We start from the raw sequence: 20,981 nt of genomic DNA on the forward strand, positions 1-20,981 counted from the left end.
ATTATACCTTCTACAAATCTATTTTAAATAGCATTACTGCATTTCCACTTAAAACCTTAACAACATTTATAAATATTATTTTAAATAGCATTATTATATTTTCCTTTAAAACCTTAGCAACATTTACAAGTCATTTTCTTAAAATTTAAATATTACATTTGCATCTGTAGCCTTAATTAATTAACCTAAGTTTGGCCGGATAACCGTAGTTACGGATCCTAGAGGATGCCTAACCCCTTCCCTTTAGGATAATTAGAACCCTTACCGAGAATCATTAATTGAGTAGACCGTTAACGGAGGTTTAGTTAGTTTTACCTTAGTTAATAATTAGGTGCCCTAATTCACCTTAAAATCAATTAGGTGGCGACTCCTTAAAATAACACAATTTAGGAATCTCCAATATGTTGTACTCCGCTTTGACCCGGTCTAAATGGGGTATAACAGAACCCATTGTTGTTGAAGAAGAAGAGACTCCTGAGAAGAATCGGCCTAGTATTGAAAAGCGTATTGTTGTTGAAGATGCTCCGGAAATTAATGATGCTTCAAAAAGCAAGGAAGCGGTAGCTGAGGTACCAAGGGCTTCACCGCCCGTTATGAAGCCTCCTCCTCTATTTCCTCAACGATTGGCAAAGAAAGCCGATGATGGAAAATTCCTCAAGTTCATCGAGCGATTAAATGGGTTCTCAATAAATATTCCATTGGTTGAGGCACTTGAGCAAATGCCCGGTTATGCAAAGTTCATGAAAGATCTTGTGACCAAAAGAAGGAGCCTCGGCCTTGAAACATTGGGAGGCATTCATCATTGTAGTGCAATTGTTACCAAAGCTTCGGTACAAAAAAAAAAAGAGCTCGGAGCATTCAAGAAGTTGATGCAGCAGTGTGGCATCAAAGATTGTGTCATGTGCCCATGAGTGTCTTAAGGAAATTGTCTCTTTTCAGGAGTAATAAGCAATTTACTTTGAATAATTGTGAAGTTTGTCCCCTTGCTAGACAAACTAGACTCCCCTTCCCACATAGTCATAGTAGAACTACTGATATTTTTTACTTAGTGCATGTGGATGTATGGGGGCCATATAAGGTTGAAACATATAATGGCATGAGATACTTTTTGACCATAGTTGATGATCATTCTAGATGGACTTGGATTTTTCTGATGAGACTCAAATCTGATGTGATTATGCTGTTAAAACATTTCTTTATTGAAGTAGAAACACAGTTTGGTAGGAAAATCAAAAGAGTTAGATTAGACAATGGCACTGAATTCTTCAACCAACACTGCAAAGAACTGTTTCTCAGTAAAGGTGTCATACATGAGAGCTCCTTTCCATACAACCCTCAACAGAATAGTGTAGTGGAGAGGAGACATAGACATATCCTTGAGACTGCAAGAGCAATTAAGTTTCAAGGCGGTTGCTGATAGATTAAGGGGATTGTGTATAGAAAATTTAAAGATATGTGATAAATAAGATTCCTTCTACTGTATTAGGTGATAAATCACCCTATGAGGTCATGTATAAGAAGTCTCCTACCTTGACACACTTGAGGATTATTGGTTGTTTATGTTATGCCACTAATCTCACCAAGCAGGATAAGTTCAGTCCTAAAGCTGTCAAGGCAATACTTGTAGGATATGGGACTTCTTAGAAAGGATACAAACTCTTTAATATGGATAATAGAGTATTTTTCATGAGTAGGGATGTAGTGTTCATGGAAACCATTTTTTCTTACAAAGGTTGTGCTCTTGATCAGCACAGTCAAGCCACACCTCATGAACACTTTTCCTTTGATGACTTAGTTACTAGTCCTACTCCAATTCATACTGTTCCAACTATAGCTGATCCCCCTATTTCTCATACCTCAGATATTGATCCTGCCACATCACCTATTCTACCACCTAGTACTCATGATGTGAGAAAGTCTACTAGACCCTCTAAACCACCCATATGGCATAAAGACTATGTCACTAAATTCGGTTCTACAAGTTGTAATTAATCAATTGGTTCAGTCATAGATTATACAGGCTTGTCTCAGAAGTATCAGAGTTTTGTTTCCCAGTTTTCTTTGGAAGTTGAACCTACTAACTATATAGAGGCTTCTAAACATCCCAAATGGATAGAGGCAATGCAGACTAAACTTCAAGCCCTGGAGGATAACAAAACTTGAGAGTTAGTGTCAACTTCCTCCTGGCAAGAAGCCAATTGGCTGCAGATGGGTTTATACAGTGAAATACAAAGCCAATGGAGAAGTTGAAAGACTGAAAGCTAGACTTATTGCTAAGGGTTACAACCAGAAGGAGGGACTGGACTACCAGAAGACATTCTCTCCAGTAGTCAAAATGGCCACAGTAAGATCAGTTATTGCAGTTGCTGCTGCTAAGCACTTGAACATTCAGCAAATGGATGTCTACAATGCCTTCTTGCAAGGTGACTTGTATGAGGAGGTGTACATGACCATTCCTGAAGGATTCTGTGGAAAGAAGGATAAGAATCAAGTCTGCAGACTCTTGAAATCACTCTATGGCCTGAAGCAAGCTTCCAGGCAGTGGAACATTAAACTCACCACTACTTTGACCTCATCTGGTTTCCATCAGAGTACTAGAGACTACTCTTTGTTCACAAAGTGCCATAAAGACAAAATTGTGATTGTCCTGACCTATGTCGATGACTTGTTGATCACTGGTAATGATGATCATTTGATACATGAGACAAAGAGAGCCTTGCAAGCAGCTTTTAAAATTAAAGACCTTGGTGAGCTTAGATACTTTCTTGGCATTGAGTTTGCTAGAAGCAAAGATGGCATTTTGATGCACCAAAGAAAGTATGCATTGGAGCTTATTTCAGATATGGGACTTGCAGGGTCCAAACCTACATCCACCCCTATGGAAGTGAACCAAAAGTTGACTACAACAGAGTTTGATCATCACATACCTTCAGAAAATTCAGATCCACTTTTGTCCAATCCTACAGCTTATCAAAGAATTGTTAAGAGGCTTCTTTACCTCACAACCACTAGGCTGATATAGCATTTACTGTGCAATGCTTGAGCCAATTTATGCACTCTCCAAAAGAGTCTCATATGGAGGCAGCAATCAGGCTTGTCAAGTACATCAAACAAGCACCTGGATTGGGGATTTTGATGAACTCACATAGCCTCAATCACTTGAGTGTGCACTGTGATGCAGGTTGGGGTTCCTGTGTGAACAACAGAAGGTCTATCGCTGGATATTTAGCCAAGCATGGTTCATCTCCCATTTGTTGGAGGTCTAAAAAACAAGCTACTGTTTCTAGGAGTTCAGCTGAAGCTGAGTACAAGGCAATGGCATCCTCGATCGAACTTGTGTGGTTAATGGAAATTTTCATGAGTTAGGAGTGGAGATTATGCTTCCTATTCCTCTGTCAAGTGATAGCAAATCTGCACTACAACTTGCAGCCAACCCAATATTCCACGAGAGGACTAAGCATATTGATATCAACTGTCACTTCATTAGGGAAAGGATCCAGTCTGGATTAGTTTCACCACATTTTCTTCCTTCAGCTCAACAACCTGCTGATCTGTTTACCAAAGCACTTGGGAGAGGGCCTCACAATCATCTTATGTCCAAGCTCGGTATGAAGAACATCTTCATAGCACCTAGCTTGAGGGGAGGTGTGAAGGAACTCAGCAAGTGTGTTGATGTGCCTTGATATGCTGTGGTATACACTACTAATATACCAACAGCAGTGGCATTAGTCATTAGGCTCGATTAGTTAGTTGAGTAGGAAGTTAGTTAGTCTTCTAATTGTAATTATGATGAGGCGGTTAGTTACTTAGTTTGTTAGTCTTAGCTGTGACTTAGCTGTCACTACATTACAAAGCTAGATCAATTGTATATATAGCACACGATCATGTACATTTGAGCGTAATGAAAATATATCAGAAATTTCCCAACTGCTTTCTTCTTCTTCAAGTTCATCCATATTAACTTCAATTAGTTACTGATTCTCAGTAACTTTACATGCACAATTAGTAAATACGTGAAGCTACAATACCTACAACATTATGATTTATATATTTATGTTCATTCTCCTTCTAGATGGCAAGATTATATGGACGAATATTTCATCATGAATGATAATTACGTGAATTCAATAATCATCGAACCTTCCGTGGGAACTTTTGATGTATATTGGCTAATGGTTCTAAATATTTTTGATCGAGCAGCCAAATAATGTGTGACTTCCCTTTTTAAATTCTAGTTATTGAATTGACTCAGTCGAAATACATATTTTTCTCTAAAGTTGAAATTGTGGTAAGACCCACTGATCCCTTTACCGTAGGATCTTTTGATGTCTCCTCACGTATGAGACATTAAGTTATAATTGCTGACACTTTGTCTATGAATGGACTAACCCTTTTTAATTAAGCAGAACCAGTTAATGCATTATGACTTAGAGTGAGTTGCCTTGAAAGAAAGGAAATACTAATACTAATTATTATCACATTATCATGCATTAAATTCTGCTTGTTCACTAATCACGAATATCCATCACATATGAAGATTGACTTTTTACTCTCAAAGCCACTGTTCGATCAAAAGCTTAAAAGCAATTCACTCACAAGTTAAATAATTATAATACCTTATGTTAAAAATCTAAAACATCTTCCAATGGACTCCGCTTTACTAAAAAAATCTCCATTTTCCCACTAAATTTCCAACCAAAAAATGTTCAGTGGGTATTTCCCACTGAATGTCGATGGGAATGGGAAATAATAGTGTTTTCACACGGAAAAATTAGAAAATTTCTTAGTGTTTCAGTGGGTACCTATTTCCCACCATGCATTTTTCCGGTGATCTGGTTCGATGGGAATGAAGTGGAAAAATCATGTTTTATAAAGACAATTTTCCCACCGAATGTCAGTAGAAAAAACCTCAATTTCTAGTAGTGTCCTGTTGTTGTTGGGATGGGGCAGAGGGGAACAAGGGCACTATTAGTTATCAAGGTAGTAACTAAAATATTCAAGTTTGAAAAATAAAGACGAAAGGTACTTTATTATATATCTCCAGTTCAAGTTTATTAAGAGTATTATAAAATTTTCCATACATATTTCTAACTAAACAAAAGAAACGTGTAACGGAATAATTTTGCAATATGTACATAAAAGTATCCCGAAGGTATAACTTCGTTTTAAAGCAGTTACCTAATTGACTATATAAGTAACTTTTAAACCAACAGTGCATATAATTTAAGCTTTTTGCGATTAGGATAGATTGTACAGCAAACAGTTAAACATTTTGCAGTACTTTTTTCCTGTTAACTTACTACTCTCTCTAATTCATTTTACACGGACATATTTGACTGATTACGAAATTTAAGAAAGAAGAAAAAGACTTGGGACTTAATCGTGACCTTAAACATATTATGATATTTGTGTGGCTATGAAATTATGTCATGATTGTTAAAATGAAAAATTTAAATTAAATTATTTTCAGAACTAATAAATAATGTCACATAAACAAAAAAGAGAGGATGTAATATTTACAAGAACCGCTAGTCGAACAATTCCAGAAATGATGTTATGCGTCCAACGACATAAAAGCTGCAAAACCAAACACTAAATTAAGGACAAACAAATAGGTATATTTGTGTTACACTTTAATAGTTTACCTCGAACTTGCCGCTTTCAGAGTATTAAACTTTCTCAGTAATGAGCAACTTTTTTTCTTTTGTCTAACGTCCAATTGAATAGACCTATATCAGAAAATAACCAAACTAATTAAGAAATAAACGACCCCACATGCTTCCTCTTTTGCCCATTTCCTCTCAGTTAATTTCCAGGGACCTTCCCTTTTAGCTCATATGATAGTATAAACACATTACCTTTTTTCTTCCCAATTCGTTGCTTTCAAGACAGATGACCATTATCCATGTGTCAAAAATACAATGGAGCTCACACACCATTTGAAAGTTGTGCCTCTATCATTGTAAAAAAATTATGTAACTTTCCACCTACCATTCTTTTGTATTCTTAAAAAAAATATGTTGAATGGCTTCATTAGCAAATGACCATATCAAACTCATTTAAAACAAATAAAATATCAAAATCTACCCATTATAATACCAAAAAATCAGGACAAAAAGGCACTCTTCTACTTTTGACCGGATATTTGTTTCTTGTCATTTCTCAATACAAAAAAGTTGTTGTATGCACTCGATCCAAAATTATTTGTAATTGAGATATAAAATTGGAGTTAATAAAAAATAAATTTAGAGTCGACGTAATATCATTTCAATTTTAATAACCAAAAGGACAGTGAAGCACAATTGATTTTCTCTAATCAAAATTCTCTTCAATTGGTGTTCACATGATTCAATCACGTTATATTAGATCTCTAGCTAGCGATAATTTACATTAAATACTTATCCATACCAGGTGTTCACATCAATCCAATAAATACATGACACGTGTTCTTACAAACCTAGTTATCACTACATCATCGTTTAATTAATACACATTCTCATCATAATCACTTAATCAAGATAAATTAGTATAATTTGATGTAAACATCCGATGCGGATAAGTTTTTACTGTGCATGATTCACTATATATCTTACTATTTGTAGAGAGATTGGCACTAATATTGTAGATACATTCTTTTGTATGCTAGTAAAGCACAGGGACTGGTAATAGATATATTTATTATGGAAAAGGGTCAAATATACCCCTGTACTATTGAAAAAGGGTTAAATATACCCTTCGTTATACTTTGGGTCCAAATATACCCTTGCCGTTATACTATGTGATCAAATATACCCCTTCTCTATTAAAGTTGTCAGAGGTGAACAATTAATCTTACGTGACATTGACATTTGATGAGGTGGATGCCATGTGGCATGCAACCTCAGCATGGCATAGATTTCTCTTAGCACCCACTCGTCTTGATCTTCCCCTTCATCGCCGGAGCCGCCGTCGCCGGTGACAGTTGAGTCCGATTCCGTCGTAATACTAGCTGCTCTTCTCTGTGCCCTAATTTGCGTGGTAGGTCTCATCGCCGTCGCGAGGTGCTGCACAGCTCCGGCGATAATCGCAGTTCCCTCCGGCGGCGGTCAACTGTCGGCGGCGAATAAACGATTGAAGAGTATAATTTACGCTCTCAGTGCATTTTACCTGTAGTAACAAGCCATTTACTGTGTTATGCGGGCTAGGACTCATCTAGGGAAGTTACATGTAATTAATCTTTATTACTACATCTTTGAAGTGAGACTCCGGTAGTGCCGCAAAGGATTGGCTATTAACATCAAGTCTGTTGAGATTTATGGTCTTACATGTTAATTTTACAGCTTCTTCACCTAACAAACCAGTGGCGGCACTATCTCCGTTAGGATGGTAAAACAAATTGTGGTGAGAGACAGAGGAAAGAGAAGTGAAACAAATTGCTCCGCCACTTTGTTTCACTTCATCTAATCAACCATCGGCACAGAGAAGAGCAGCTAGATTACGACAAAATCGGACTCCATTGTCACCGGTGACGGCGGCTCCGGCAATGAAGGGGAAGATGAAGAGGAGTTGGTGCTAAGAGAAATCTATGCCATGCTAAGGTGGCATCCACCTCATCAAATGTCAATGCCACGTAAGATTAATTGTCCATCTCGGATAACTTTAATGGAGGAGGGGTATATTTGATCCCATAGTATAACAGCAAGGGTATATTTGGACCAAAAGTATAACGAAGGGTATATTTGACTCTTTTCCAATAGTACAGGGGTATATTTGGCCCTTTTCCGTATTTATTATTGTTTCCAAGAAAACAAATGGTTTAATAGGAAGTTTTACATAGTCAATTGTTATATCTGCAGAGAGAATTAATTGTCTCACTTTAGTGTATATTTGCCTGTTGTATTAGTTCCCAGCAATCGGCAGAAACGGTGAACTCATAATCAAGTGTATATAGAAAGACAAATATTGCAGTTTTGGTTGCATGTTTATGTCAGCCGGCACGTTAAAACTGAGATGAAATTAAAAAGAGCTCGAAAACGCACTTTTCATTTGAGGGTGTGCTTGGTAAGAAGAAAAATGTTATCTACGGAATTATTATTATTATTTTTTTGGAAAATAAGTGGGTATTTTACTTATTTTCTGATGTTTAGTACTAAGTAAGCAAAAAATATTATTTTAAAACTATTTTATATAATCTAGGCAAATACTATGGTGGTGCGAGTGGGGGGTGGGGTGGATGCTAGGAGTGTGGGGATGGGGTGGATGCTAGGAGTGTGGGGATGGGAGCTATGGGGTAGGGGTGGGTTGAGGTCGGACGTGTTGGAGGCTGGGGAAGAAACAATTAATGTTTAATATCACTTGTGAAACTTTTTTTTTTCTACTTCCATTAGGGAAGTCATTTTCTTCATTGTTAAGAAACTTGTTTTCATAGAGAAAATATTTTCAAAAACTTTGATTAACCAAACAAGAGAAAATTAAACATATTTTCTGAAAATTGTTTTCCCTCATACCAAACACACCCTTATATGTTTGTTAAAATGATATCTTTTTCATTTAAAAATAAGGGAAAAGGGTCAAAAATATTTCTCTACTTTTTTTAAGGACTAAAAATATTTTTCGTTATAATTTTGGGTCATTTATGCCCCTGCCGTTACGAAAGTTAACAGATATACCCTTCATTAATAGAAATCCCCAAATTAATTCAAATAACTCGAATTCACAAAAAATAACTCACCCCCATATTTTACCTGCCCCGACCCGCCTCCTAAAATAATCCGTCAAACTCCGACACCGACCAACCACTTCTCCCATTCCCTTTCCTACCACCGACGGCTACCGCCACATCTCCACTACCCTTCATTTTCTGTCTTTATTTTTCTGTGCTCCCTTTATTCTTGAGCTTCTTGTGCATAATGGAACTCCTTTTAAAGTTTAGTTTACTGCCCAAATGCATGGGGGTATATAACTGCACGTTCTACTCCCATTCAAGGAGGATCTTCCAGGCATAACGATGTCAAGTTCTACTTCCATTCAAGTGTACAACGGAATTCACTCCATCGGGCGATTATGACGACAAATGACATCATCTTGCATTTAGTTACGTTCTTCCAACCCTGTTCCATTAATTACAGTACATATCATATCTATATACAGAGTACAGCGAATGAAACTCAGAGACCATCAGCTAATTTTGAAGATGTAGCTTCAATCACGGTGGAGGAGATAGATTGGAGGGAAGGACCCTTTGAGGAAACACAGGTTCTGGCAATCATAAGCGCAAGTGCCCCAGATAAAGCTCCAGGCTCAAATAAGCTCAAGAATAAAGGGAGCACAGAAAATGAAGGGTACTGGAGATGTGGTGGCAGCCGACGGTGGTAGGAAAGGGAATGGGAGAAGTGGTTGGTCGGTGTTGGAGTTCGCCGGTGTGAAATCGAGTTATTTGAATCAATTCGGGGATTTCTGTTAAATGAAGGGTATATTTTGTTAACTTTCGTAATGCCAGGGGCATAAATGACCCAAAATTGTAACGAAGGATATTTTTAGCCCTTAAAATAAAATAGAGGGATATTTTTAATTTTAAACTTTTCATTTTAGGCTTAATGAAACGATTTATAATCACACTAATATTATTGATTATTTTAAATCAAAAGTTTTTTTTTTTTTTTCAACTACATGTCTTATCAAAGTGCACCACAATTTATGTGACGGAGGAAGTCATTGAAATTTGATTTAAAAGATTTTTTCTTTCTTTTCAACTACATGTGGCATGTCCAATCAAAGTGCACCAGAATTTATGTGATAGAGGGAGTCTTAGATGCCGTTTAGCCATAAAAATTATTCACTTTTTTTCGTAAATTTTTTTTACTTTTTTTCGGAATCAGCGTTTGGTCATGAAAATTCCGAATACAATTTTCGGAATATCAAAAACTCAAAAAACTTGTTTTTCAAAAAAATTTCACTTTTTTACTTTTTTATAACTACATTTCACCAAAAATTACAATTTCAAAAATTATGGCCAAACACAACTCCAACTCCAACTCCAACTCTAAAAAAAAAAGTGAATATTTTTTTTTTTTTTTGTATGTATGGACAAACGGGGCCTTTTACATTGTGAACATATGGGATCCTACACTTTAAAATTCATCTCATGACCAAAGAAGTAAAAGCAAGAACAACTTTTGGACTATTTTATCTCTAAAAAATTCAGTTCCAATCTTCTCTATATAAAGAAGTGTGAGATGATACTAATCAAACTCAATTATATTCTTATCCATTCTCTGCTTCTATATATCACTTTTTTCATGCACATTCCTTGGAGGGTTTAAGAGGAGAAAGTCTTTGAGTACTCCTTGTTTAAGATTGGTAATATAATAACCCTTGTCTTTATTTTAGCTAGCTTTATTTTATTTTTTCTTACACTGATCAGAAATCATGCTGTAAACTGGAATGCTGGATTAGGACACACTTCCTTCATGATTTTCAAAATCACTTCTGCACTACTATGTTTTTTTCCAAATTTGCTTTAATATGCTTTACTTGAGCCAAGAGTATCGAAAACAACCTCGTACACACCATCCTCCCCAGACTGCACTTGCGGGATTACACTGAGTATGTTGTTGATTAGGACACACAATTTTATTCTTTTTTTGTTTAACTTCCCTATTTAAGATGTTAACAATTTGAAGGAGGTAGAGAGAATGTGGAAGCTAAAGATAGCAGAAGGGGAAGGGACATTGTTGACAACCACCAATAATTATATTGGAAGACAACATTGGGAATATGATGAAGAGGCTGGAACTCCTCAAGAAAGAGCTCTTGTTGACAAAATGCGCAAAAATTTCACCAAAAACAGATTCCTTCAAAAACAAAGTGCCGACTTACTCATGCGTATGCAGGTAGGTACTCCTTAATTAAATTAGTTTGATCAATCATCATACTCTTTAACATAGTATGATGTTGTCCGCTTTGGACCAAGTCCGTACGGTTTTTCCAAAAAGGCCTCACACAGTTAAGAGTATTCAACACCGTATAAGTAACTTACTTTTCTTTTTAACTATCAATGTGGGACTTTATTCATACACACTCAACAATCTCTCCCTTGAACTAAGTTCCACATGAACCATCACCATTCATGGGCTAATTTAGAGATTAATTGTGTCTTTCACTCGCATCAACGGGTATTTATTATGCCCACCAAAGCCCACTAGTTTTTTTGTTGTGCATGCCTCTTTGAAGCTACGGGCAAAGGTAGCAAATCGACAAGTAGACGAGCAAAGGCACTAAGTTAGGCCCTACATCATCACTTTGTCATTTCCATACTCATTTGGCCGAATCATATTGGATTGAAACAACTCAAAAATACTTTTAATATGGTGTCATATTATCGGCTTTGGACCAATTAGTCTGCACTGTTTTCCCATACAAGTTTCACACCATCGAGTGTAGTAACCTACTTTTCTTTTCAGCTAGACATATACAACACACTCCTATAAATAATGGTCTTTACAAATACTATTTCTTTTCATATATAAATGAAAAAGTTTATGAGTACTCAGTGGTTATAAGGTACACATGTTCATAATTTTGATGTTTTTTAATTCTTTTGCCAGCTAAGAAAAGAGAATGGATGTGGACCAATTCCAGCAGGAGTGAAGTTAGATGAATCAGTAAATGCAACTGAAGAAGTAGCAAAGACTACACTTAAAAGGGGTATAAGCTACTACTCAACAATTCAAGCACATGATGGCCATTGGCCGGCTGAATCTGCCGGCCCTTTATTCTTCCTACCCCCTCTGGTAACTACTTTTTCACTTTGTAACTATCAAAGTCATTTTCCCTCAATTGGCCATCTTTTAAAAAGACAATTAGCACCCATATGTGATATAGTTTGACTAGATATAGAGATTAAAAAATAAATAAAAACTTTTAAAATTTGTGGTCTAAAACAAGTCATAAATATTTGTGTGGCTGTAAACCATTTCATTAAGAGTAAAAAGGGAAGTTTTAAGTTAAATTATTATATACAAATGTGTCATTCTTTTTAGGACAAACTAAAAAGAAAAGTGTATCACATAAATTGGGACACAGGGAGTAATAATTTTCTTATACTACAAACGACAATAACATACTCAGTGTGATTCCACAAGTGGGGTCTAGAGAGGATGGGGTTTACACAGATCTTATCCATACCTTTATAGGGTAGCGAGGATTCTGACAGACCCTCGACTCAACAGCAACGTTTTCAAAATAGGTTTGAAAAATATAAGAGTAAAAAGTTATGAAATATTCTTACACTATTAGAGTAAGTTAACATGTTTTAATAAGTTATAACTTACCATATATTTAAGATTACTCCCTCCGTCTCATTTTATGTGAAGGTATACTATTTGGGAGTCAAACACTTTTTTTTTTTTTTTTTTACTAAAATATAATTTTCTCAAACTTCTTTTTTATGTTTTGAATCATTAACTATGACATGTAGTACTTTTCGTGTAAATTTCAAATATATAAATTTATCTTTTAAAATATTAAAGAATCTATGCCTGAGTTCATAGTCAAAGTTCAGTGTTTTAACTCTCGTACTCCGAACACCTTCACATGAAACAGAGGGAGTATTAATTAATGTTATTAGATAAAGTTATTTGCAGTTATATTTTAAGTGACCTAATTGTACATATATAGAACTTACACTCATATGAAAATTTATCATATAATGTAATTTAACTTGTTATAATTATATAGGTTTACTAATTCCATTTATGATAAAACTTTTGCATATATAGTATGTCAAATAGTGTAACGTAACACGTACTTGTGCAGGTCATGGCACTGTATGTCACTGGAGACTTGAATGCGATTTTATCACCAGCCCATCAAATGGAGATTAAACGCTATGCTTACAATCATCAGGTTTTATCCTATTCTGTTTCGATATTATATGTTCCTTTTTAATAATAATTATAATTAATGTCACTAAATTTAATTTATAATACAAATTAAGACCCCCACCTCCTTGATTTTGAAATTTAAGATTTTGTGATTTTCCTTTGAAACTACAATATATGCAATACTTTTTAAATATTTTTTAAAATAAATGCTTTTTATGTGGATAGAACGAAGATGGAGGTTGGGGATTTCATATAGAAGGACACAGCACAATGTTTGGGACAGTATTTAATTACGTAGCACTGAGGTTGCTAGGAGACAGAAAAGAAGATAATGCATTGGCTAAAGGGCGTAAATGGATCCTTGATCATGGTGGTGCTGTTGCTACTCCTTCTTGGGGAAAGTTTTGGCTCGCGGTATGTTATTTACTCTATATTTGTATTGATCGGAGATAGCAAATAGTATCCGTTAATGTTAATAAGGAAAAAAAAAATTCTTCAGAATTATATTTTTAATAATGTAATCGTGAATAGTAATACATTTTTAGATTGAAAAGAATCGTCCAAAAGTGTTGTAGTAATATATGTGAATTGTGTTCTATTAATGATGTTGAAGTTTTATCTTCTTTAGATGTTGACAACGCTTACCAAAAAAATTTGTACGTCATTGTACGAGAACAAGCTCGTTTACACCACCAATTTCAAAGAAATATATACTTTAAATAGGTTAATTTTAGAGTCGAGGGTTCGCCTATTTCAAACTCTCAAATTTGAGGTAGTTCGTTTTGGAAAAGAATTTATTTGTATTTTAATAATTTCAGGTGCTTGGAGTATATAAATGGGATGGTTGCAATCCAATGCCACCAGAATTTTGGATACTGCCGACATTATTTCCTATTCACCCAGGTTTCTATATATCCATAAATTTTAAATAGAAAAGCTAAACATAAATGTCATAAAAATATTCCTCTGAACAAAAACAATGATTTTGTAATGCAGGAAAAATGTTGTGCTACGCTCGTTTGGTGTACATGCCCATGTCGTACTTATATGGAAAGAGATTTGTAGGAACCATAACTAGTTTGGTCCATTCTATAAGAGATGAGATCCACACTCAACCCTACCATGAAATTGATTGGAATAAAGCAAGGAATACATGTGCTAAGGTTTGTGGATTCTGTTTTTATTATTTATTTATTTATTTATTATTACTATTATACTTTTTCTTTTATTTTTGGGTGTGGCTGATCAAAGTAAATAGTAGTACAATATTTTGGTCTCCAGTTCAAACACTAAAAATGAAAAAAAAAAAAAAAAGAATCTTGGTTGGAGCACTTCCCCCTCTTAATGAGCTATACTCAGCGCGAATCCGAATTGGTCAACCCTCTAGCTAGTATCAAACATCGGGTGGAAAACAAAAAAAACAAAAAAAAATTACCTCCATCTACTGAAATTAATTAAAGGTGCTTGCTAAAATATACAAAACAGATAAACTGATTATGTATTAAAATGTATATTGTATGAATTTTATGTATATTTTTGCAAATAATATGTATATCATATGTATATTTATACTTAATAAATATATAAAACATATGCATTTGTCTGTTATTACTTTTTAGGGTTGCCCAAAAAGATAATTGTCCTGAAAGGAAGATTATAATTTCATCATTTGCAGTTCATTTGCTCGTATGAAGGAGAAGTACTTAATCGAGTATAGAAAGTAATATAAACGACCATAGTTGTACAAATTAGCCTAGACCTTACCGTTATCAAAAAAATTAGCGAATGTAATTAATTGTAAAAGCTTTAAACATTTTGTTGTTATTATGATAATAGGAGGATCTTTACTATCCACATCCACTTATTCAAGATACACTTTGGGGGTTCCTTCATCACTTTGCTGAGACTGTGTTAAAGAGATGGCCCTTTACCAAGTTGAGAGAAAAGGCTTTGAATCTTGCCATGGAACATATTCACTATGAGGACGAAAATAGCAGATATATGTGCATTGGATGTGTGGAAAAGGTATGTAACTTACAATTAAATTAGCAAATAGTAATATAATTTATTTATTTTTGAAAAAAAAAAAAATGGTCTATGTTCGAGGTAGGCTCAGAGTAGTCCCTTGAGTATACTCCTGATAGTTTTGGTCCGTTAAGTTCTCTAAAAGTGAGCACTTTTGATCTCTATCAAGTACAATTATTGTACAAATTATGTCTGCTAGATTTAATGGAAACTGTGGAAAAAATATTTAGTGATAAATTATATTTGGAGGTGCAAGTTTTGCAATTTCCGCTATTATTTATTTATTTCTGGAGTCTGGTGCTTTGAAGTGCAACTTCTGCTATTTTTTATTTTCCTTTTTGTGTCTAGTGCAGTTTTTTGTGTTGCGGTTTCAGGATTTGATGGAACCAAATCTTTTTTTTTTCAAGGTTTAAGTCATAAATAGCCCCCTAAACTTTGCCAGATTTTCCTCTGGGCTATCTAAACCGAGGGTTGTACCTATTGGGTACTTAAACCATTCTAAATTGATCCTATTGGGTACCTTTTGCCTATGTGGCGCCTACGTGGCGCAACAATTGATTCCACTTTTTATTGGGCGCGTGGACCAGCCCTTTCATCCTTAATTTTTTTTTTTTGGTTAAAATTTTACCTCTTTTAAATAAAATTTAATAGATAAATTAATAAAAAAAACTAACCCACCTTCCCCCCCCCACTGTCTGTTGCCTCTCTCGCCCCACCCCACCGTACGTTCCTTTTTTTTCTCCTCTTCTTCACCGTAGTTCTCTTCTTCTCCATTCCATTCTTCTTTTTTTTTTTTTTAATCCACTGTACGTTTGTTTCTCTTCCTTTCTTCTTCTTCTTCCTTTTTTTTTTTTTTTTCTCTTCTTCTTCTTCATTATAACACTTCATTTCTTTTAATTATTTATATAAAATTAATTTTTGAATTGAATGTTATTTTTTACCACCATTTTTTTTGTCCTTTTTAGATCCGAAAGTAGCATTGCTATCTTGTTCACAAAAAAAATGGGGATTCAAAAATGACTCGTTCAAAAAAAAATGGGGATTCACCATTACTATGACTCTTTTTTTATCTCACCTTTCATTAAAGGTTGGTGGGTCTTGTAAAGACATTGATAGACCTAAATAAGAGAAGAAAAGGAAATAAATTATTGGTGGGGTGGGGAGACGGCGGTTGGGGGCGGTGGTGCGCGGCGGCCGGTGGTGGGGGGGGACGGCGGCCGGTTTGGGGGGGGGGGGGGGGGGGTCGCGAAGGAGATGAAAATTGGGGGAGGGGGTGTATAATTTATTTTTTAATTATTATGATGGACCCCACCGCCACGTGTCACGTTTTCATTGGACAAAGTTGCCACGTCATGGAGAGTGTAATACACTCTCTTAATTTTGCTGATTATTGTGAAAAAGGTACCCAATAGGATCAATTTAGACTGGTTTAAGTACCCAATAGGTACAACCCTCGGTTTAGGTAGCCCAGAGGAAAATGTGGCAAAATTTAGGGGGCTATCTATGACTTAAGCCTTTTTTCAAAAACAGAGTTTATTCAAATATTTGACAGAAACCAAAAGTTTTCATTTTTGGTAAACTTAAAGGACAAAAATTGTTAAAGGGGCTACTTTCAACCTATTCCAAAATATAAGGGGCTATTTTTGTAATTTTCCTTGAAATAAATAAGACACATTGCGACACTACTAGTAACTTTTTTAAAAGAAAATCACTAAGAGAGAAATGATCATTATTCATTTGGCAGGTTTTATGTCTTATGGCTTGTTGGGTGGAAGATCCAAATTCAGAAGCATATAAACGTCACCTTGCTCGCTTACCAGATTATTATTGGATATCTGAAGATGGTTTAAAATTTCAGGTTTTTCCACATATCCTTTTTTTTTTATCATAACATTTTATTTACAAATTTGATAGAAATTGGCAAGAATTAGTTTGCTAATTAAGACTAAGTACATTGTTCCAGACCTTTGGATGTCAAACGTGGGATGCAGTTTTTTCAATCCAAGCAATCTTATCAAGCGATGTAGCTGAAGAATTTGGGCCAACCCTCAAGAAAGCAAATGATTTTCTAAAAGCATCACAGGTTCTTTCTTCATAACAGACTCAATTACTCAATATTTTTGTCAAATAACTTGGGGTAAATTAAGATGTGTCACAATTATCTGAAAAATTAATTTTGAGACTATTTTTAGGTGAGGGAGAATCCTTCTGGGGACTTCAGGAAAATGTATAGGCACAACTCTAAAGGTAGTTGGACATTTTCCATGCTAGATCATGGTTGGCAAGTCTCTGATTGCACTTCTGAAGGGTTAAAGGTAATTCTTAATTAATTTCCAACAATTTATAGTAGTTCATCTGCAACCAAAGGTATGGCCTAACAGCCAATTAGGATAAAAATCATGGGATATTAAGGTTCTAAATCTTAGTAAATGCAAAAGATATTACTCCTTCTGTTCCAATTTATGTAACATAGTTTGAATTAACAAGACACGAAATTTAAGAAGGAAATGAAGACCTTTGGAATTTATGGTCTTAAACATGTAATCACATTCGTGTGTGGTTATAAAACTTGTGATGTTAAACATGCCATACTGTTTGTGTGGTTATAAAAACTTTAGTAAGAGTAATATGGAAAGTGTAAAGATAATTGTTTGCAAATTTAGAAGTGTGTCATTCTTTTTTAAGCAGAATAAAGAGAAAAGTGTGTCACATAAACTAGAACCTCCTTCTTCAATTTGCCTAAATTTTAGTAGCATAATTACCCATTACATGTGCTGGTACTGTTTGTTAAAAAAAATGTGGTGCATATAGTAATAGAGCTTTAATTTGCTTTCCTTTTTGTTTTATCACCAATGTTAGTTTCTGACCTTGTGCGCTTGTGTTTGCAGTGTGCACTTTTATTTTCACAAATGCCTACAGAACTTGCTGGGGGGAAATTGGAGACTGAGCGCTTATATGATGCAGTAAATGTTATTTTGTCTCTGCAGGTAAAAAGAATTGTTGATTTAGTGATATTATTTAGTAAACATAATTGTTTGAACATAGTTCGCAAGAGATCTAGAGTTCAGGAATAATACAACATTAATGACTGTTACTGACTTGGTAATATATTTATTTAGTTTATGATCAAGTGATTTAATGTGTCTTTGATGAAGGCTTTAGCAAGTCAATTCAACTTTCAGAAACAGCAGTTCTTGGTTTAAATTGCTGAAGGTATTATAACATGACTAATCTTTCTTTTAATCGTAAATGTGTCTTTTAATTGTAAATGTAGAGTGAAAATGGTGGTTTTCCAGCTTGGGAGCCTCAACGTGCCTATCGCTGGTTGGAGGTAATAAACTAAATCCCTTTTTTTTAATATAAAATATACTGATTCTTGGTATTACTTGGATGAATTTAACATATATGCACGTCAGGTTTAAAAATTATTTTTACACAATTGGGTCATTTACAAAATAATTATAAATATATTTCTGTGATAGTATTACTAATCGATAAGTTCTATAAGTATAGTAACTAATCTATAATCACACATTAACTTTTAAGTATCACTATATATAACTTTTAATCCTATTTAAATTCCCAAACTCATACATTTGTTACATGTGCTACTTTTAAATTTCGTATTATTGTAGGTTTTTTTTTTTTTTTTTTTATTTGCTATTGACTTTTATCTTCTAACGTGTCTGTATTAGAAATTTAATCCTACGGAAGTTTTCGAGGATACTCTAATTGAACGAGAGTAAGCTTTACGTCCTACTCTTAAAAATTCTGATTCAATATATATCTTCAATTTTGGAACATTTTTTTAATTATAAGATGTTAATGATTATGAAGGTATGTGGAATGCACTTCATCAGCAATCCAAGCTTTAGCATTGTTTAAAAAGTTACACCCTGGGCATCGAAGAAAGGAGATTGAAGTTGCAATTACTAAAGGTTTACAATACATTGAAAATACACAAAACCCTGATGGCTCTTGGTAATTATCCCAATCCAATTTCTTCTATTTTCCTATACATATATGGTATTTTCTTAAAATTAATATTTGACCTATATAAGAATGTAAAAGAAGTAGTTAAGAATTTATCACTTATCCCCTTTAATTTTTTTAAAATTGATACAGTTCACCTTTAAAATTACTTTACACTATTTACAACCATACAAACCAATAGGGGCTGAGTTAAAGAGTGGTCAACTGAACATCTTTAACCGAAAGATTATACTATAGTATATAGGTTTAAATATTAATTTTTATATATACTTGACAAAATTTCTGACTTCACCGCTGCTTACAGGACGGGTTCTTGGGGAATTTGCTGTACATATGGAACATGGTTTGCAGTGGATGGATTAATAGCTTGTGGAAGAACCTATACTACTTGTCATGCCCTTCAAAAAGCTTGTCAATTTTTGCTGTCAAAGCAATTGCCAGATGGTGGATGGGGTGAGAGTTATCTTTCAAATTCAAATAAGGTAACAAAGATCCTCAAGTACTTTATAATTTTCTATTTAAATTAGGTTAAGAATTATCAGGTGTCTAAACACTGCTTAAATTTTAAAAAAGAAAGTCAAACTTCTATTTATTTGTTTCTTTTTATTAAAAGTTCTTAATAAATTCCTTTGGATTATATTTCTTGCAATAGGTTTACACGAACATTGAAGGCGATCAGTCAAATTTAGTACAAACTTCATGGGCATTGTTAGCTCTCATTAACGCTGGTCAGGTTTGTATTACAAAGTGTCATTTAGAAAAAAAAGATTATTGTGTCTTATTTTCACTCCCAAGTGAACAAAATCATAAAAGCAATGCTGTTTAATTGAGTAATTTTTAATAGTTAATCAATGTTAAATCTCTTAATATGGAAATAGTTAATCATTTCCTGATTAACTATCTCTACCTCTTTGATTTATTTTTTTGTTCCTTAGGGGGACATTGATCCAGCACCAATAGATCGTGGAATAAGATTATTAATAAATTCACAAACAGAAGATGGTGACTATCCACAACAGGTAAGCAGCTGCTTTATAAAAATAATAATTCTTTTATCACTATATGGTTAAAAGGAAGTGACAAATGTTTAATTGAACAGCATTACATGTAAAACTATTTAAATTTGAAATCGTACAATACAGTTCAAATTGTGACTTCTTAAGTCTTTAGACAGTTTCTTAAAGAAACGCAATGAGTTTGTTCAAAGTGTTACTTTATGTCCAATAATGTGACTATAAATATTCGTTTTACATTCCAAGATTTGTATGTAGCAATTTTAAAGACTGAAATGACTAATGCTATTTTCTATGAATTGCAGGGAATAACAGGGGCATTCATGAAGAACTGCACCTTGAACTATGCATCATACAGAAATATCTTCCCAATATGGGCTCTTGGACAATATCGCAAACATTTTCTGATGAAACAGGAGTAGAATCCTTGATATTCATTTTCATTTAGTAATTCAATATGTATACTAAAAGAATATGTATTTTATGTTCCCTTTTTTTCCTCTCTATTTTCATCTTTGCTAAAAAGCGACGATATACTCCTCTTTCTTTTTTTTTTTTTTTTTTTTTAACCGCTTGACCTCGTGGAACATATGTGCACTATTGCAATTTTGATGCTAAAAATAATAATTTTATGTTGAAAAGTCACGAAAACACTGGCGCAATAAGCTCAGCTTTGATACTATCGATTTTCTTTTGTTTTTTACTTTCGCCTTTGAATTCCAAAACAAAACCAATACTTAACTGTGTCTCAATAATATTGTAAATTGTTAGAAAAGATAAATAAATGAGACGAGTTGCTAATTTTAATTGCTCCCACCAATTTGATCAACCCCTTTAACAACTTTGGCCACACTTATATAAAAACCACCATTAAATATTTTTTTAATTATTTTTATTTATTTAATTTTAAATTAAGATAAACTTTAAAAAAAAAAAAGATAATTGATAATTAACAAAACTTAAGTAAGCACAAATTATTAATTAAATTTGAGAGAAAATAATAAATTAACGTCATATTTATAATTTATCCTAAAGAATTTGGGTCATTGTGGCCAAAAGACCTTATTGATAAATGAGACGATATGTC

General features: G+C 34.1%; 2 protein-coding genes across 2 annotated transcripts; both read left to right on the plus strand.

Moving 5' to 3' along the window:
* The first annotated feature begins 3,075 nt into the window (after positions 1 to 3,075).
* On the plus strand, positions 3,076 to 3,683 carry LOC132038470 (uncharacterized mitochondrial protein AtMg00810-like). The gene is made up of 2 exons (XM_059429135.1): positions 3,076 to 3,341; positions 3,488 to 3,683. The coding sequence occupies exons 1-2, from the start codon at positions 3,076 to 3,078 to the stop codon at positions 3,681 to 3,683; spliced, it is 462 nt and encodes a 153-aa protein (XP_059285118.1).
* Positions 3,684 to 10,220: 6,537 nt separating this feature from the next.
* LOC132037187 (lupeol synthase-like) lies at positions 10,221 to 20,423 on the plus strand. Its single transcript, XM_059427659.1, has 19 exons — positions 10,221 to 10,338; positions 10,645 to 10,871; positions 11,586 to 11,771; positions 12,796 to 12,885; positions 13,089 to 13,277; positions 13,682 to 13,766; positions 13,860 to 14,026; positions 14,700 to 14,888; positions 16,633 to 16,746; positions 16,852 to 16,971; positions 17,081 to 17,203; positions 17,777 to 17,875; positions 18,163 to 18,219; positions 18,584 to 18,630; positions 18,726 to 18,869; positions 19,186 to 19,363; positions 19,534 to 19,614; positions 19,817 to 19,900; positions 20,200 to 20,423. The coding sequence occupies exons 2-19, from the start codon at positions 10,674 to 10,676 to the stop codon at positions 20,314 to 20,316; spliced, it is 2,268 nt and encodes a 755-aa protein (XP_059283642.1). The 5' UTR covers positions 10,221 to 10,338; positions 10,645 to 10,673; the 3' UTR covers positions 20,317 to 20,423.
* Positions 20,424 to 20,981: the final 558 nt, after the last annotated feature.

Source organism: Lycium ferocissimum, chromosome 11 (assembly GCF_029784015.1).
Source record: "Lycium ferocissimum isolate CSIRO_LF1 chromosome 11, AGI_CSIRO_Lferr_CH_V1, whole genome shotgun sequence".
NCBI lineage: Eukaryota > Viridiplantae > Streptophyta > Magnoliopsida > Solanales > Solanaceae > Lycium > Lycium ferocissimum.